We start from the raw sequence: 17,395 nt of genomic DNA, 5'->3' as shown, positions 1-17,395 counted from the left end.
TCTTTCCCACCAGAGGTTAAAATTCTACTCCTGCAATGCCAGCTCCCCTAACCTGGAAAACAATCACACGAGTCAACACACTTTCTGTGTTGCCCTAATATTAGTCTCCTATTTTCCAATTGTGTGTGAGCTAATTGGCATGATAGGGACATGTGTGGGAGAAGAACAGGCTGGATGCGCACGTGGCAGGTGGTTGCGTATTATATGTGCTGGAGGGTGGAGCAAAGGTTTATGTGCTTGATTGTAGCTCTAGTCTGCTGTGTATCCCTTGACTGCAGACTCTGTTTGTATGTGTCAGGGTGGGGGTGAGGGGAAAGAGGGTAGATTACCATGACGATCAGATCCAAGATTTTGGATACGGGTCCCGCCTCATTGTAGCAATCCTGGATTTTTCCTATGGCTATTTTTTCCGGTTCAGTAGCACTGACCAGATCAAGGGAGACGTTCAACAGTGTCTCGTCTCCAAGGGCCACCGTGCCAAAGACTTCATAAAAAATAGGGCAAGCTTCCACTGAAGACACAGACAGAAAACACCCCGTCAAAGGAATCACCAAGGTAAGAGGTTTCCGCTTCCTCACCACTTGAAAGTTACTCACATATCCAGTGTCTCCTGACTCACCTTCCAGAGAGATCTTCCCTCTCCCTGGACTGCTTACATCCCAGACAGAAAAAAATGTTCCCTATGAGGCACTTCCAGCAGAAGGGAGCAGTGTGAGGGGCTAGGACTAGAGACCCCTCTGGCCCTGATCACTGCCCTCAGGCATACCAGCCTGCCTGCTTCTGCCCTTCAAATAAGCACCACTACCCCAACTAACCACCCCCTACTGTGTGCACAACCAATGACCCCTCCGTCTCCAAACCTCTCCTCCGTTCAGAGCCTGAAAACCTCAGAGAGTTTCTGCAGGACTCCTGGGCAATGATCTCCCAGCTGCCCCCTAAATCTGTCACTAGAAGCTGATCGGAGATCACCGTGAGGGGGTGGAGTGAGATAGAGTGGGGCAAGGATCAGGAAGGCCATCTGTTCCCTCCTTGCCACTCTCACCCATCTCAATGCCCAGCTCTCTGGTCACCAGCAAGGCCAGCATAAGCAGTGTCCCCTTCATAGTGTCAACTGCTAGAATGCTCTGCTCAGGACAGGGTTTCCGCTTCTTTATAAACTACTAGCTCCCTGAGTCCCGCCCACACCCCTCCCAGGAGCTCCAAAGGCCTATGGGCAGAGGCCTGGCACATGTGGCTCCCCTCGGCTGTTGGGGTGTTAAATGTGAGAAGCCCCTCCTACTCTGAGAGCAAAGCTCCTGGAGAAGATGTGGTTTTACCTTTGCCAAAGACCGATCAGAGCTGACATTTCTAAATGACTCCATTCTGAGCCACGTCAAGCTGACATTTCTGACTCCATCCTGAGCCTAATGTTCTGTTGTCCCAGCCCCAAAGTCACTTCTGCTTCTTGGTCATTCTTCCCCCAACCTATCCTGGCTCCAAAGACAATACCTTCCCAAAATGGGAGATGAAAATCACAGGAGGGGTCAAGAACAGGTCTACGCCACTATAGGTAAACAAAAGATCATCCAGAAAACTTACTTTTGCCTAAGTTCAAGTCCTGGAGACAGGTATGGGGAGCTGGGCCTGACTGGAGCCCCTTGGACATCTTAGCTGCTACAGTCTCTGGATCGGGCCCCGAGGACAGGTGGACACCATCTTTGGGCTCTGAATCACTCCCTACCAGGGAAGTCACAGGACTTGTGGCCATGTGGGTTTTCTCAGGTAACACTCCAATTTTGGATTTTGCCAATAGCTTCCCTCTCACCCTTAAGGGAGCAAATTCCTGGGCAACTTCTTGACTCCCAGTGGCTCCAGCCTTATCCTCTCTGGCTGTTTCACACTCCTCCATCAGTGAACCTGGCCCCAAGAGGGGCTTGGACTACATAGCCCACCCAGAAACATCAGTGAGCTGTTGTGGGGTTGTGCAGTTTGTCTCCTGTGTCAGAGACTCTGAGGTGTCCACAGCCCTACAGGCCACTGTGGGCTGGACTTCTATAGACCAGAGAGCTGGGTCGACCAGAAGTGGCACTCCGGCTGCTTAAACTTTCTCAAGAGTTAAACTCAACCTTCTACTCCAGGAAAGTAGTTTGTTGGCCCAAACAAGATGAGATAATCCATGACAACTCTAGCAGAAGGAAGTCTGAGAAAGCTCCCAATGCCCAAATCTGGGACAATCTGAGCAACAAAATAAATAACACAGTATTGAATGACAACCCAAAGTATAAAATAATATATGTGAGTCCATACTGATGTAAATAAATGATTTAATAAATAAACAAATGGGGGAGAAGAGACAAATATTCCTTACAGAAGCATTCCAAATAATATATGTAGAGACTCCCCCTCCAGAAGGTAGTGTTTACCGCCCTGCCCCCGCTGAGAGTGGGCTAGACATAGCAACTCATTTCCAAAGACAAGAATGGAAAGGGGAAAAGAGCATGGAAACCTGGCCAACACAACTGATCGCGCGATCAAGGCTGATATCACCAGTGGAAAAACACGTTGATATCACGTATGCCCAGATGCGATGTGACAAGAAGGGCACTTCAACGTGGTGGTGTCTTCCCAAAAACCCAAAGTCTGAACCTCAGTCTAAATTATGAGAAAAATAGCAGACAAACTCAGCTTGGGGGGACATTCTACAATACCTGGCCAGTCCTCCTCAAGACTGACAAGGCCATGACAAACAAGCAAAGACTGAGAAACTGTCACAGACCGGAGGAGACTGGGAGACATGATTAATGCGGTGTGTTTAGGATGTGGATTGGATCCTGGCACACAAAGAGGATGTTAATGGACAAACTGGTGAAACCCAAATAAAGTTTGGAGCTTAGTTAATAGTAATGTACCAATGTCAGTTTCTTGATTTTGACATATCTTTGCAACTTTTCTGTAAATCTAAAATTATCCCAAAATTAAAGTTTATTAAAAAAAAAAAAAACTTGCATTAGGAAAGGGCTGCGTATGCTGCAACTCCTCCGCTGACCTTGATTGGCAATCCCCCCGGCCTCACCAGATGTCCCCACCACCTGGAGACATCTCAGATGGTCTTGTGGCACCGTCAGAAGGACACTGGGACTAGACTGACAGCATCCTAACTGTGTTACTTCAGCACTCCAAGCCCTGCTTCAGCATCAGAGCTGAGGAGAAGATTGAAGGAGGTGTCTTGTGAAGGACAGCGGAGATGCGATCCTCGCCCAAGTGTCCCACTGCACTGAAATTCTGTCCCAAGTAGACAAAGAGCAAGCATGTGCGGCCAGGGGCATATGGTGTTCACTTTCCTGGGCTAACAGGTGCCCATGAACCTCTAAGAGACATCTGCAGTGACTGAGCCCCTCACGGGGTGACCTTCAGAGGCATGGCCCTTGGGCATCAGTAGCCATGGCAAGGAGTGGCTCCTTGGTGGCCAACTGACAGCTGGGGCTCAGTACTTGTTGCCTCTTTGCCAAGAGCAGTTACCGGATGTGAATCCTGTTTGGCTCAGGGTTCTGAGGAGGATTAGAAAACTTGTATCCTCCCTTCTACTCTGGGCTTCAACAAAACTTGTTCTATCACAGATGACTCAGAGAAAAGGCCAGGCAAGTGGCTCCACCAAAAGTTTCTTAATTCTGACTTAAAATATTTAAAACTTTTACCTTACTTAAGTAATCCCAGGCAATATTCATAAACACACATATATCAAGGGTAAGTAAAAAATGTTCTCATTTATAGACTCCAGAGAAACGGGATATTCTTCCCATTCATCTAACAAACATCTGTGAAGCACCTACTGTGTGTCAGCCACTGCCTAGTCCCACGCAGGCAGCAGCAGCGCAGCAAGGCCCTCCCTCTCTGGGAGCTCATCAGACATCTAAGAGGGAGCAGAAGGCAATCAACAAATGGCAAGAAGTGCTGTGGAGAAAGATGAAGTAGCAGAGAACAGAGAGTGCTGTGCTGGGGGGGACTGCCCTTTGATAGAGGGGTCTAGAGTGCAGGGACCTCTCTGATAAGGTGAGACTTGAAGAGACCTGAGGAGGTAGCGAATCATGCAGCTTCTTGGCAGAAGGGCATTCCAGGCAGTGAGGGCAGCACGTGCAAAGGCCCTGCTGCAGGAGCACACTTAGCGTGGTCAAGAAGCAGAAAGGAGGCCAGGGAGGGAGGAGAGAATGGCAGAGAGACGTTCAGAGAGGCAGCAAGCACCGGTTGTGCTAATCGCACAGGGGCTGTGGGCCATAGAAGGAGCTTGGGTTTTCCTCAGGTCATAGCTGTGGAGGAATGGTGGTGTGAACAGTAGAGAAACTCAAAAGAAGCAAGTTGGAGAAAAATTATATTTCTGTGTCAGATTGAGGTGCTATCAAAGTAACCAGGTGGCAGGACTTGGTCAACAGACATCTAGAACTTCTGGGCCAGCAGGTGCGGGAGGATTCAGGGCTCCAGAAACAGGCTCAGGGGACTGGCTCACGGGAGGCCCCTGAGCAGGTCAAGGACAGAGATTGTGATGAAAGCAGGCAGGGCAGCAGCCACCAGGGAGCCTGACCAGGGGGTCAGGGCTTGTGCTCTGGCCTTCCCTCAACACGTACTAGCTGTGAGACCTTCAGCTACACACTGAGTTTCCTGAAAAATCCATCAAGTCGAGACCAGACTGTCTTCAAGGTCATTTGCAGTTGTGACAGGCTGACATTGGCCATCATTCAGGAGTCCTGATTTGGGAGACTTTTTGCCCCTTTCGCCTCTCAACCTGGGAAATTTCAGTTCTTAAGCATTTCCTGTCAGCTGACCCTGGGACAGAGCCCAAGGCTGAGCCAGTGCCCTTTGTTGACTAGGGACTTAGCATCTTGCCAACACATGCACCTCCTTCCTCTGCAGCCCCAGACAATTCCAAGCTGTGGCCTCAGAGAGGCCTGGCAGCACCTGCTGGAAAAGGAGTGTCAGATAAATGTCCCTCCTGCCCCACTTTGGGGCCAACAGCGGGTATAAAGGGTTCCAGGGTGGGAAGGGAGCACCTGCCACCTGCACCATGACACGGGCTAGTGCTCCTGTGCTGCTCTGCACCGCCTTGCTCCTGATCTCGGGCAGAAGTGGGTGGCTGGGACATAGGGGCCTGGGAGCACAGGTTCTCCAGGGGTTCCGACACTTTCCCAGGGCAGTTCTGAGCATGTTGGGAGGGGGAAGGGAAGAGTGTGTTCTGATGCACATCTTTCAAGGGAGTGTCAGTTTGTCTTTGTGTTCCAGATTGTGACATTTGCCCAGCTGTGAAGAACGATGTGAATATATTCCTGACGGGAACCACTGACGAATACATTAATACAGTATCAAAGTACCAAAACAACTCTCTAATATTGGCCAATGCCAAAAACCTGAAGAACTGCGTGGATCAGAAATTGACAGAAGAGGATAAGGAGAATGCCCTCAATGTGCTGGTGAGTCGAGCTGTGTGTCTCTGCCTCTGGCACCTGTCTGGGGGGTCCGTTCAGGGCTGGGGCTGTCGGGGGCTGGGGCTCATTCTCCTCTCCACCCTGGCCCTTCCCTGGGAACCTGGGAGGAGAAAGAATCTCATGAATGAGGAGGTAGAGAGCATGGGACAGACACCAACCATGGGGGGAAGGGCCAGGCAGGAAAGCTGTCTAGCCCTTGAGCTCTTGGGCTGGCCCTGACTGATCGGTTCTGCTGGGCCACCAGCCTGGGACTCTCCAGACCCTCCTGTCTCCGTGGCACCACCTGGCCTTGGTGTCAGGCCCTCAGCTCTGGCCTCCCTGACTCCAGCCTCTCTAGCACATGAGTCTGGATCTTCTTCAAACCATTACCATTGTGACCTTCCCTTCTCCAAACATCGGTTCCTTTACCTTAACTCCTCAAGTCCCCTACTCTATCCCCCCTAAGACCCTCATTTTGCCTTGTTCCCTGGATCCCAGAGGACCATTCTGTGCTTCACATGCCAGGAGAAGAGGCAGCTTCCAAAAGCCCTACTCCTCCCCTCCCCAGGTCTGGATGCCCAAGGTGGAGAATCATAGTAAATCCTCTCTATGCTGCCCCAAGAGGTGGTGGGAACAAGCCACTGCTTCAGGGGCAAGTGTCCAGGGGGCAGAGGGAGGGGGTCAGCTCCTTCCTGGAGACTCCCCGGTGCCCACAGGTGCGTCTGGAGCCCTGCCAGTTCCTCCTCGGCAGCATCTTCCCGTTCTATCCCAGACTGGCCCCCACCCCACCAGGGCATCCCCTCCTCCTCTCTCTCTTCTATTGGAGCAAGCTTCTAGGCCCACCCTGGGATTCTCTCGTGGTGCAGAGATTGGGAGGAATCCACCTCTACCTGTCCAGATCCAGAGGCCATGCTCCAAACAAGCCTGCAGGCCCCTCCCCAGGAAGTGTCCAGTGAGTGTTCAGTACAGCTTGATGTCTCTTTGGCCCCTTGAGGCCTCACCAGGTTTCCTGACCTTCTCTTTGCAGGAAAAAATATACTCAAGTCCTTTGTGTTAATGGAGCCATCCTTGCCAGGAGCCCCAAGGAAGCCACTTGCCTGATCACTAAGTAGTCTCAGCAATCTGCCATGTCCAGGTGTCTGACTAGAAGATTCCAGCAATAAAACCCTTGCAATTCACGAGAGAGCACTCACTCCTTGGGGATTGGGCTTTCAGTGGGGGTTGGGGGTACAGCAGGGACCACTGGTGTGACTTTCAACTGCGGCTGGATTTGAATGCTGTCAGATGTTGTTCCTCCACCGAATTCAGTAGGTGAGGGGAGGGGAGTAGTGATAATTAGAGCAGCCAGAGTGTTTGATCACTTCTGTGACCAGGGCCCACAGGTCACACGCATTATCTATCTACTCCCAGCCACCTTGAGAGATAGAAGTAATCATCCTAGTCTTCCAAGTGAGGAAGCTGAGGCTCAGAGATGTAAAGTGTCTGCCGAAGATTACACAGCTCCTGGGCAGCAGGATCTGCTGCACCTCACCCCCCTGCCCGTCCACTGCTGGGGAGACAGGCTCGGCTAACTCTCGTGTGGCTGTGCACATATTACAGGTGGGTCTCTGATTCCCACCTATAAAGTGGAAATGCCTCCCATCTCCAAGGCTGTGGTGAGGCCAAAGTAAAATAATAGGCGAGAAGGGGCCCTTGTCGCAAGCACCTGACAGGAGAGAAAGAACAAAGGATCAAGGTACAAGTGCTGAATCTGGTCACTTCTTGAGCCTCAGTTTATCCTAATGCCAGCCACCCAATTGTGGATTCAGTTGCCTCCGCATAAATACACTGTAATTTCTGTCTAACGCTTAGAGAGGGGTCCATGGTCCTGGAGCTTGAGAATTCCTCCTATGGCTCTGCTCCATGGCCATGATTTTGGAGCCTTCTCAGGCCCCACTGCCAGCCCGTCTGACTCCTCTTGGCCTGACCTCCACCACCTCTCTCATAGCTCCATCACAAGCAACTGAGAGTTCCCCCAGAAAAGAGTCTGCTGGGACTACACCACAGGGCCCTGCCCAGGAGGGGCACCTCTCAGGTCCTTATGGTGAAGAGGCTTAGGAGAGGCCCCCAGAGGTGATCCAGAGCAGCCGCTTCTCTCCCTGTGAAGCATACTCTGGGGGTAGCAGGGGAAGACCACCTTGGCCAGGGTGAGAACTGGCTCCTGGTCTATGCCCCACTGCTCCGATCCCCCAGGGTCTAGCTGGAGGCTGCTTCTGAAATAGAGAACTGCCTCTGTGGGGAGTAAGTGGACTTTAGGGGGTATGAGTAGATCATAGGGCAGAGACTCTTTTCATCACCCTTGCACATGTGACCCAGGACCTTGTATTCTACCACTCCCCCATTCTACAGACTTAGAATATCCAGGGCTTCTGAAAGGAGAGTTACCACCCAGATGAGTTGGATGGGTGGTACAGTGTCTTGGATAAAGACTCACCCTTGTCTGCAACAAGTGTATGAGTTTGCTTACTCCCCCGTCCAAAGATGAGGAGGAGATGAGTGAAGGGCAGTTTGTCCTCACTGGGACACAATCCATCTCTTGGCTGTTGCTCAACTCCCACAGAACTCCATGGGGACTGCTGGGCACCAAAGAGACATCTGGATATTGCCCATGGGCTCCCTCCCCTCTCGCTGCCTGCCTCTAACCTATAGAATCTGTATGTAATCTAGGGCTGGGGAAAAACTAAGGATCAGATGCCCTTCCAAATCTTCTTCTGTCTGACATCCAAACCTCAGATGGCTTGAAAAGTAAATGTCAAATACTATGGCCTTTGATCTCTGATTCTCTCATGACTTTGCCTCTGAGATCACAGAAGCCCCGCCCTCTTTCCACCTAGGCCAATCTGAGTTCACCTACAGCTGTGGCGGATAATCCCCTACTGGCAGACGTCTTCCCTCCTCAAACACTACATCTCTCTTCACCGCTTGGTGGCTTTCTCCAGCGCCTGGGAGCTGGCTGAGTCATTGTTAGGCTCACTCTGAAAGTGTGGGGGAGTTAACGCCCACAGGGCAACACTCAAACGCTACAGACCCTAGCCTCCTTGACTTCCAGTGGGGCAGTTCTGAGGTGAGTTCCACACTGGCTCTGAGAGGGTACCCAATGGGCTTGAGCCCCAGCTGCCCACCCCCGTGGCTTTTCTCACTTTCCTGTTTTACCTTCCTTAGTTCCTCACAAGAGCACCCTGAGATCACCTCCCAAATAAACTGCCTTTACCCCAAGTCCTTGTGTCTGGGTCTCCTTTGGTGAGTACACAAACTAACATGGTGACCTGATCAGGAAGGAAAGACACCACCAAGTAAAAGAGGCTCAGTGAAGGCAGCAAGAGGAAGGGACTGGGATATGCCAGTTGATCATTCAGAGGTATCATCCACCCTACGCAGACAACAGGGAACTCTGGTGGGGTAAGGAAGTGCTCTCTTGCCATTTAATTCTCTAAGGACCTTGCACTGTGGAATTCCCAAACTGCCCTGACAAGGTGTTTTGTGCTGCACCCTCAATCCCAGTCCATAGGAATCCATGGGGGATTCCAGGCAGAAGTGTACACACTGCTCCATTGACCAAGTCCTGGGAGCCAGGAAGAGACAGGGATGGAGGCAAACTCTGGGTGCCAGTACAGAGGCATCAGGACCGACACAAGCCACCAACAAAGAAAAGCCCTAGATCCAACACACAGTCATGTACAGGGCTTGCCCCCACGATTGTAATGAAGATCTGCATTGGTAAAAGTACTGCTTGGTTGTTACTATCCTAGCTGGAAGTTTCTCTTCCATTCCTTTTTAAAAAATATTATATAACATTGACTTCTTTTTCAAAGGTATGACATATTTATACTCATTCTAAGGCTGGCCATGCTAGCAGGCTCAGGACTCAGGGAACCCAGCTAGGGCTTCAAACCCAGGCTTCTGAAGGGGTCTACATGGAAGGGGCAGATGTTCTCTTATGTGCCCCAGGAGGGTCTCCCCAGGAAGGAACAGGACTTAGCAGATCCTGAGGGGTGCTCAAAAGAGGAAATAGTTGAATGAAACAGAAATACATCTTCCCATGAGAGGGACACCATAGAAAACACACGCAGATTCATCATCTCCGTTCCCTGATTGTTGAGGTAATTGCAAAGTCACCACTTGGATAGACAAACAGGTGCCACTTTTAAAGCCTGCAGAGATGCATACAGCCCCATGTGTGGGCAGGAGGGGCACAGTCACTGGCATGGGCCAACACAGCATAGTCAGATGAAGAAGAGGCCCTGCTCATGACAGCAGGGCAAGCCCAGAGTCACCTCACCACTGTTTCCATCACAAAGCCAGCTCTGACCAGACACACAGGGCTGGCACAGCCGAGGAGCATCTTTCATACTCAAGCCATGAGGGGTTAGCCCATCCTACATTCTTTCAGGAGAAGCATAGAAAGAATAAAAATAAGTTAGAGAGATGTCCAAACCATTTTAGTCTAGTTGCTGGGGGAAAAAAATAGAGCGAGGCCCAAGATTAAATAACAGTAAATAAAGGTGCAGAGCCAAAAAGAGGCAATTGATGGTAAATTTCTATGTGGAACCATTGAAATGTCTAACCTCACTTCACCACCCTTTTCATCACACAATATCCGCATCCAGGTGTACATCCTCCAAGAAGGAAGTTGGACAGGCAGTATGATGTAATGGTTAAGAGCGGGGACCCTGGAGCCACACTTCCCGGGTTCAAAATTGTTTGCATTCAAAATAGCAATAATTAGAATGGCACCACTCTAAGTTAGAATGTAATAGAAGAGTGTCTTCTAAATGTTAAAGGAAAATTATTTCCAACTTAGAATTCTATCCCTAGCAAACTTTCAATTCAAATATGTAATAATCAAAAAAATTCACCTTCCTTGCACCTTTTCTCAGGAAGCTACAAAAGGATGTCCTTCCTCGAAACACTAAAGAGGAAGACGTCAGAATTCCCAAGATGATGAGGAAGAGAAATCCCAGGACAACCACTGCATCAGGTTTGGAGAGTCTTCAGTCTAGATTGGAGCATAAGGACGGGAGACTTCAGGAGATATCTCTCTAGGAAGGGAAAAAATGGATCAATAGATTGCTCTATGTGTTTAACCATAAGAAGAAGAGTTTTCATTTCTTCTTGAAGAACTTCGGGATAATTTAGTAATATGCAGATAATAACAAAGTATGGGCAAGTCTAATCTAATGATGTATAAAAATATATATTTTTGTAAGAAAAAGTTTATTTTATCCCAAGAACGCAAACATAAGTTAGCATTACAAAAACATATAATTCACTGTATCAACAGACTAAATGAGAAAAATCAAATAATCATCTCAATTGATGCAGAAAAAAAGAATTTCGTATTACAGAACAGTCATTTATGATTTTAAAAAAACCAATAAAATGGGAATAAAAGAGGTCTTCATAAGCATGATAAAGTTTACAAAAAAGTACAATAAACGTTATACTTGATGATAAAATATTACAAGCAGTCCATTTAAAATAAGAAACAAGGTAATGATGCTTGAATTGCTGCTTCTACTAAACATTATACTATATTTGTTAACCAATTCAGTAAGAAAAGAAAGTATGACATCAGTGAAGTCAAAAATGGTTAAACAGTTAATATAAATGACGTCAAAACCTGGTTCTTTGAAAAGTTAATAAATTTTATAAACCTGTACTACTGATTAAGAAGAAAAGAAATAAGACATAAATGGCCAATCAGAAATAAAAGAAGGGATGGCTTCATAGATTCTACATAAGATAAAAATAATAACAAGGAAACATTATGAACAAATTATGCCAATAAATTTGATGGTTTAGATGAAATGGACAACTTCCTTGAAGACACAAATTACAACTAACTCGAGGCAAAAGAGAATATCTGAATAGCTCTATATCTGTTAAGAAAATTAAACTTTTAGTTAAAACTTCACACATAGAAAGCTCCAGGCTCATAGAGTTTTACTGGTGAATTCTATCAAACATTAAAAGAAGAAATAATAGCAATCTTATATAAATGCTTTAAGAAAATGGGGAACAAAGGAATCTTCCCAACTCATCTCTTGAGGCCAGTGTTATTCTTGTAATAAATCCAGACAAAAATATTACAAGAAAACTGCAGACGAGCACCCTTCACAAACATATACACAAAAATCCTTAACAAAATATTAGCAAATCAAATGCAGCAACACATACAAAGGACAACACATCATGACAAAGTGGTATTCATCCTGAGAATGCAAGATTAGTTTAACGTTCAAAATCAATGTAATCCACCATGTTAACAGAATAATGGAGAAAAGTCATATAATCATACCACTAGATGCAGAAAATACATTTGGAAAAAAATCAAAACATTCATAATAAAGCCTATTAATAAACTAGGAAGAGAATAGAACTTCTTCAACATTATAAGTTGGAACTACAAAAACACCTATGACTGACATAACACTTAATAGTGAAAGATTGAATGCTTTCCTCCTAAAATCAAGAACAAGGCAAAGATGCCCACTTTCACTATTTCTTTTGAACATTGTACTGGAAGTTCTGATCAGTGAAATAAAGGAAGAAAAAAAGAACACAGATTGGAAAGGAAGAAGTAAAACTATATGTTTTCATCAATACATACAGAAATGGCATTGAAAAAATTCAACATTCATTTATGATAAAACCTTTTAGTACAATAGTAATAGAAGGACACTTCCTCAATCTAATAAAAGGTATCAAAAAAAAAAAAACAAACTTCAACTAACATTGCACTTAATGAGGAAAGACTGAATGTTTTCCCCCCAAGATCAAGAAAAAGACAAGGACACCCACTCTTATCATTTCTATTCAACATTGTAGTGGAAGCTCTAACAAGTGCAATAAGGCAGGAAAAAGAAACGCGAAATATGATTGGAAAGAAGAAATTAAACTCCCTTTATTCACAGATAACATCATAATATAAAGAGAAAAATCCTAAAAATCTACAAAAATACTATTATGACATATAAGTGAATTTAACATATTTGCAGAATACAAAGTCAATATATAAAAATCAATTATATTTTTACATACAGGCAACAAACAATTGAAAATTGAAGTAAAATATCATTCATAAAAGCTTCAAAAACATGAAATATTTTGGTATAGAATTAACAAAATATGAGCAAGACCTGTATACTATAAAACTATAAAACTATAATTACTATAAACTATAGTAAACTATATATATAACTATATATAAACTAAAAACTATAAAACATTAATTACTGAGAGAAGTAAGACAAATAAAAGGAGAGACACATCATGCTTACATATTGGAAGACTCAATATTGTTAAGATTTCAATTCTATTGATCTTTAGATTCAATGCAAACCTGATCCATATGCCAGTAGACAGTTTGTAGAAATTGACGAGCTGAGGGGGCGGCCCCGTGGCTTGGCAGTTAAGTGTGCGCGCTCCACTGCTGGCGGCCCGGGTTCAGATCCCGGGCGTGCACCGACGCACCGCTTCTCTGGCCATGCTGAGGTGGCATCCCACATACAGCAACTAGAAGGAGGTGCAACTATGACATACAGCTATCTACTGGGGCTTTGAGGGAAAAAAAAAGGAGGAGGATTGGCAATAGATGTTAGCTCAGACCTGGTCTTCCTCAGCAAAAAGAGGAGGATTAGCATGGATGTTAGCTCAGGGCTGATCTTCCTCACACACAGACAAAAAAATTGATGAGCTGATTCTAATTATATAGAGAGCAACGTCAGCAAGATGGCTGAGTATGAGATCCCAACCCTTCACCTCCCCACAAAAAACAACAATTAGCTATCCATGAGTGAAAATAGCAATGGGAGAGCTCAGGGGTCCACTTAAGAAGCTGCAGTAACACAGTAGTGCAAAATAAAATAAACGACAGCTGTCGAGGAAACCAACAGCCAGCACAACCACTGCATACTCCTGCAGCTTTCACCCCGAAGGCCCCTAGGTTTTCGCCCTCTCAGACTCCAGGTGTCTGAGTCCCTCCACCCTCCCCCACTGAAGCCACTACAGCTAGTGCCTCCAGGGACGGCCCCAGCCCTGGGACCCAGCGCAGCCAATATGCACGCAGTGAAGCTGTCCTTAGCCCCTACAGCCACACACGTGCATGCCACCAGCTCTGTCCTCTGAGAGGACATGCGCCTGCAGTTGGCCCCAGCCCCTACTGTGGGCCCCACCCTCACCACTATGCATATGCCACTGCCGCCTTGAAGGCACCTGCAGCCTGCCCCCACAGCTGAGCATGTGCACACTGCTGGCAACAGCAACCCCGCCACCTGCTCCAGTCCCTCATCACTGAACCCAGAGGCTCCGCTGAGGACCACAACAGTTATGTTCTATACACTAACAATGAACAATCCAAAAAGGAAATTATAAACAAATAAAATACTGAGGCCTGCCCAGTGGCATAGTGGTTGAGTTCCTGTGCTCCACTTTGGCAGCCCAGGGTTCGTGGGTTTGGATCCCAGGCACAGACTTACACACTATTCATCAAGCCATGCTGTGGCGGCATCCCACATACAAAATAGAGGAAGCTGGGCACAGATATTAGCACAGCAACAATCTTCCTCAAGGAAAAAGAGGAAGATTGGCAACAGATATTAGCTCAGGGCCAATTTTCCTTACCAATAAATAAATAAATAAATAAATAAATAAATAAATACTTAGGAATAAACTTAATCAAAGAGGTGAAAGACATATACAGAAAACTACAAAACATTGGTGAAAAAATTAAAGATACAAATAAGTGGAAAGACATCCCATATTCATGGATTGGAAGATTTAATATTGTTAACATATCCACACTACTCAAAGCAATCTGTAGAGTCAATACAATCCCTATCAAAATCCCAATGGCATTTTTTACAGAAATAGAAAACCATCCTAAAATTCATGTGCAACTACAAAGGACCCCGAATAGCCACAAGAATCTCGAGAAAGAAAAACAAAGCCGGAGGCACCATATCTCTTGATTTCAAAACATATTACAAAGCTGCAGTAATTACAATAGTATGATATAGGCATAAATACAGACATATAGACCAATGGAACACAACAGAGAGCCCAGAAAAAAACTTCACGCATATACAGTCAACTGATCTTCAACAAAGGGTGCCAGGAACACGCAATGGAGAAAGGATAGTCTCTTCAATAAGTGATGTTGGGTACCACTGCATATCCAGGTGAGAAAGAATGAGGTTTGCTTCCAAGTCTTGGCTATTGTGAATAACGCTGCAATGAACACAGGGGTGCATGTATCTTTATGCATTGGTGTTTTCAAGTTCTTTGGATAAATACCCAGCAGTGGAATAGCTGGATCATATGGTAGTTCTATCCTTGATTTTTTGATGAATCTCCATACTGTTTTCCATAGTGGCTGCACCAGTTTGCACTCCCACCAGCAGTGTATGAGAGTTCCCTTCTCTCCACATCCTCTCCAATATATGTTGTTTCCTGTCTTGTTAATTATAGCCATTCTGACTGTCAAATACCATATGATTTCCTTCATTAAGTAGTAGATAATAACAACAATAAACAAACACATAGAGACAGAGATTGGATTGGTGGTTACCAGAGGGGAAGTGGGGAGGGAGGAGGGCGAAAGGGATAATTCGGCACATGTGTGTGGTGATGGGTTGTAATTAGTATTTGGGTGGTGAACATGATGTAATCTATGCAGAAATAGAAGTATAATGATGTACACCTGAAATTTATATAATGTTATAAACCAATGTTACTGCAATAAACAAAAAATTTTTTTAAAAAAGAATGAGGTTTGACCTTTAGCTTACACCATACACAGAAAACAACTCAAAATGGATTAAAGACTGAAACATAATGCCTGAAACAGTAAAACTCCTAAAAGGAAACATAGGGGGACAGCTTTATGATATTGGTCTTGGCGAGGATTTCTTGGATGTTACGCCCAAAGCACAGGCAACAAAAGCAAAAGTAGACATGTGGGGCTACATCAACCTTAGAAGCTTCTGCACAGCAAAGGAAATGATAAACAGAGAAAGATATAGAATGGGAAAAAATATTTTTGAACCACATATCTGATAAGGAGTTAATATTCAAAATATAATATTCAAAACTCCTACAACTCGGGGCGGAGTCAAGATGGCGGCGTAGGCAGACTCTGAACTCACCTCCTCCCGTGGACACAGCCAATTTACAACTACTCGTGGAAAAATTACCCCTGAGACAGAACTGAAAACTGGATAAGAGGAACTCCTACAACAACGGACAATCCTAACTGGGGTAGAAGAGGCAGAGACTCCCTTCCGGAGAGGAAAAACGCTGCCTTCACAAGCCGCCAGCGTCACGGCCGCCGGGAGCAGCTCACAGGTACGCAGCCTCCCTGGAGGCGCGGGGCCCTGAGCCGGGGAGTGCCCCCGCTGTGGGCATTTTGTGGACCCAGCACAATCGACACCAGCGGCATAATATCTGACTTTGCCTGCTACTAAAGCATTGTGTAGCACCCCCAGAAAACCCGGTTCACAAAGAAACTAAAACTGGCTCTTAAAGGGCCCGCGCACAAACTCACCCGTTCCAGAAAGCATCCTAAAATCACCAGAAAGAAAGGTACACAGTGCTTCGGTGACAAGAGACTCACCTAATAGGCCCTGAGTGCATCTCGGTGAGGGGTGAGACCTCTCCAGGGACTGGGACATTGGCGGCGGCCATTGTTGTGGCCCAGTGTGAGCGTGCTGACACAGACGCCATTGGAGTTTTCCCTGAGACCTGCTAGCCCAGGGTCTGCTCCACCCGCTAGAGCACCGATTTAAACCAGCTCAGCCAGGGCAGGCAGCCCACCCTAGAGACTGGCCCCACCCAACAACAAGCCCTCAGGCAACTTGTGGGCCTGCATAGATTGGTGACTGGATTCTCTGCAGCCTGGCAACTGAGCTGACTTGAGCGGGGCAGGGTGTGCACAAGGAGTGGGTGGAGAGTGTGGGGTGGTGGCGGAGTGTGTGGGGCTCCCGCCGTGGAGAGACTGGGTCCGCTTGGGGAGGTCGGGGCACTCACACGGGGCAGGACTGTGTTGACTGTGTGTGTGGAACTGTGGGCAGCAGGGCTTGTCAGCTGCAGAAGACTTGTGCTTCTCAAAGACCCACATAGGAGGTTTGCCCCACCTTCCAAAGCCTGAAACAATTGGGTGCTCCTGTGCCTGAGGCCAGCCCCACCCAGCTGCAATCCTCAGAGAGCTGACAAGAGACCTAATAGGCTAGAGGTTTACAGCAATTCTAAGGCCCTGAACCTAACAACCTGCCACACTGGGGGCCTACTCACTTAAAAGAAATACTGCAACACAAATGTGGTATTAGAACTTACAGCCAACTGTGCTGGGGCTCCCCACACCTGATAAAGAGACTGAAGGGCCCACAACAACTACAAGCAGCTGAGCATTACAACAGCTGGCCAGGAGCATAACTCAGCCTCCCTGGGCGCCTATAGGGAGAGCTAACAGGCCACAATAGAAGGACACATGTAGCCAACATAGGGGTCACCCCTGGAACATTGAGAACTGAGGGAAGCACACTGGAAACCTCCTAAGGCATCACTTACATAAGGTCACCTATCCAAGAGCAGGAGACGTAGCTGACCTACCTAATACGTAGACACAAGCACAGGGAAAGAGGCAAAATGAGGAGGCAAAAGAATACATTCCAAGTAAGGGAACAGGACAAAACCCCAGAAAAGGAACTAAGTGAAACAGAAATGAGCAACCTACCTGACAGAGAGTTCAAACTAAGAGTGTTAAGGATGCTCACTGATCTGGGGAGAAGAATAGATTAACTCAGTGAGAATGTCAACAAAGAAATGGAAGATATAAAAAAGAACCAATCAGAAATGAAGAATACAATACTGGAAATGAAAAACTCATTAGAGGGACTCAAAAGCAGAGTAGAGGATACAGAAGAACG

The 17,395-nt window shown here is 46.6% G+C and overlaps 2 protein-coding genes across 2 annotated transcripts; one reads left to right on the top strand and one right to left on the bottom strand.

The window, feature by feature from the left end:
- Positions 1–200: 200 nt before the first annotated feature.
- On the bottom strand, positions 201–1,888 carry LOC106803428 (uncharacterized). Its single transcript, XM_087421950.1, has 3 exons — positions 1,805–1,888; positions 970–1,145; positions 201–648 (listed from the first exon to the last, which is right to left on the bottom strand). Exons 1-3 carry the CDS (start codon positions 1,886–1,888, stop codon positions 201–203), a joined length of 708 nt encoding a protein of 235 aa, XP_087278076.1.
- Positions 1,889–4,937: 3,049 nt separating this feature from the next.
- LOC147912905 (major allergen I polypeptide chain 1-like) lies at positions 4,938–6,613 on the top strand. Its single transcript, XM_087422140.1, has 3 exons — positions 4,938–5,096; positions 5,251–5,438; positions 6,460–6,613. Exons 1-3 carry the CDS (start codon positions 4,955–4,957, stop codon positions 6,487–6,489), a joined length of 360 nt encoding a protein of 119 aa, XP_087278266.1. The 5' UTR covers positions 4,938–4,954; the 3' UTR covers positions 6,490–6,613.
- Positions 6,614–17,395: the final 10,782 nt, after the last annotated feature.

The sequence above is a fragment of the Ceratotherium simum genome, chromosome 33 (genome assembly GCF_057802395.1).
Source record: "Ceratotherium simum simum isolate JZ-2026a chromosome 33, ASM5780239v1, whole genome shotgun sequence".
Classification (NCBI taxonomy): domain Eukaryota; kingdom Metazoa; phylum Chordata; class Mammalia; order Perissodactyla; family Rhinocerotidae; genus Ceratotherium; species Ceratotherium simum.
This window is presented reverse-complemented; position numbering and strand designations above follow the sequence as displayed.

Coding starts and splice junctions, on each gene's coding strand:
- LOC106803428 (XM_087421950.1), bottom strand. CDS start 1,888: ATGGAGGAGTGTGAAACAGCCAGAGAGGATAAGGCTGGAGCCACTGGG. Junction 1,146..1,804: donor AGGAATTTGCTCCCTTAAGG/GTGAGAGGGAAG, acceptor TTTATAAAGAAG/CGGAAACCCTGTCCTGAGCA. Junction 649..969: donor TCTCACTCCACCCCCTCACG/GTGATCTCCGAT, acceptor GGATGTAAGCAG/TCCAGGGAGAGGGAAGATCT.
- LOC147912905 (XM_087422140.1), top strand. CDS start 4,955: ATGTCCCTCCTGCCCCACTTTGGGGCCAACAGCGGGTATAAAGGGTTC. Junction 5,097..5,250: donor GCTCCTGATCTCGGGCAGAA/GTGGGTGGCTGG, acceptor TTTGTGTTCCAG/ATTGTGACATTTGCCCAGCT. Junction 5,439..6,459: donor AGAATGCCCTCAATGTGCTG/GTGAGTCGAGCT, acceptor TTCTCTTTGCAG/GAAAAAATATACTCAAGTCC.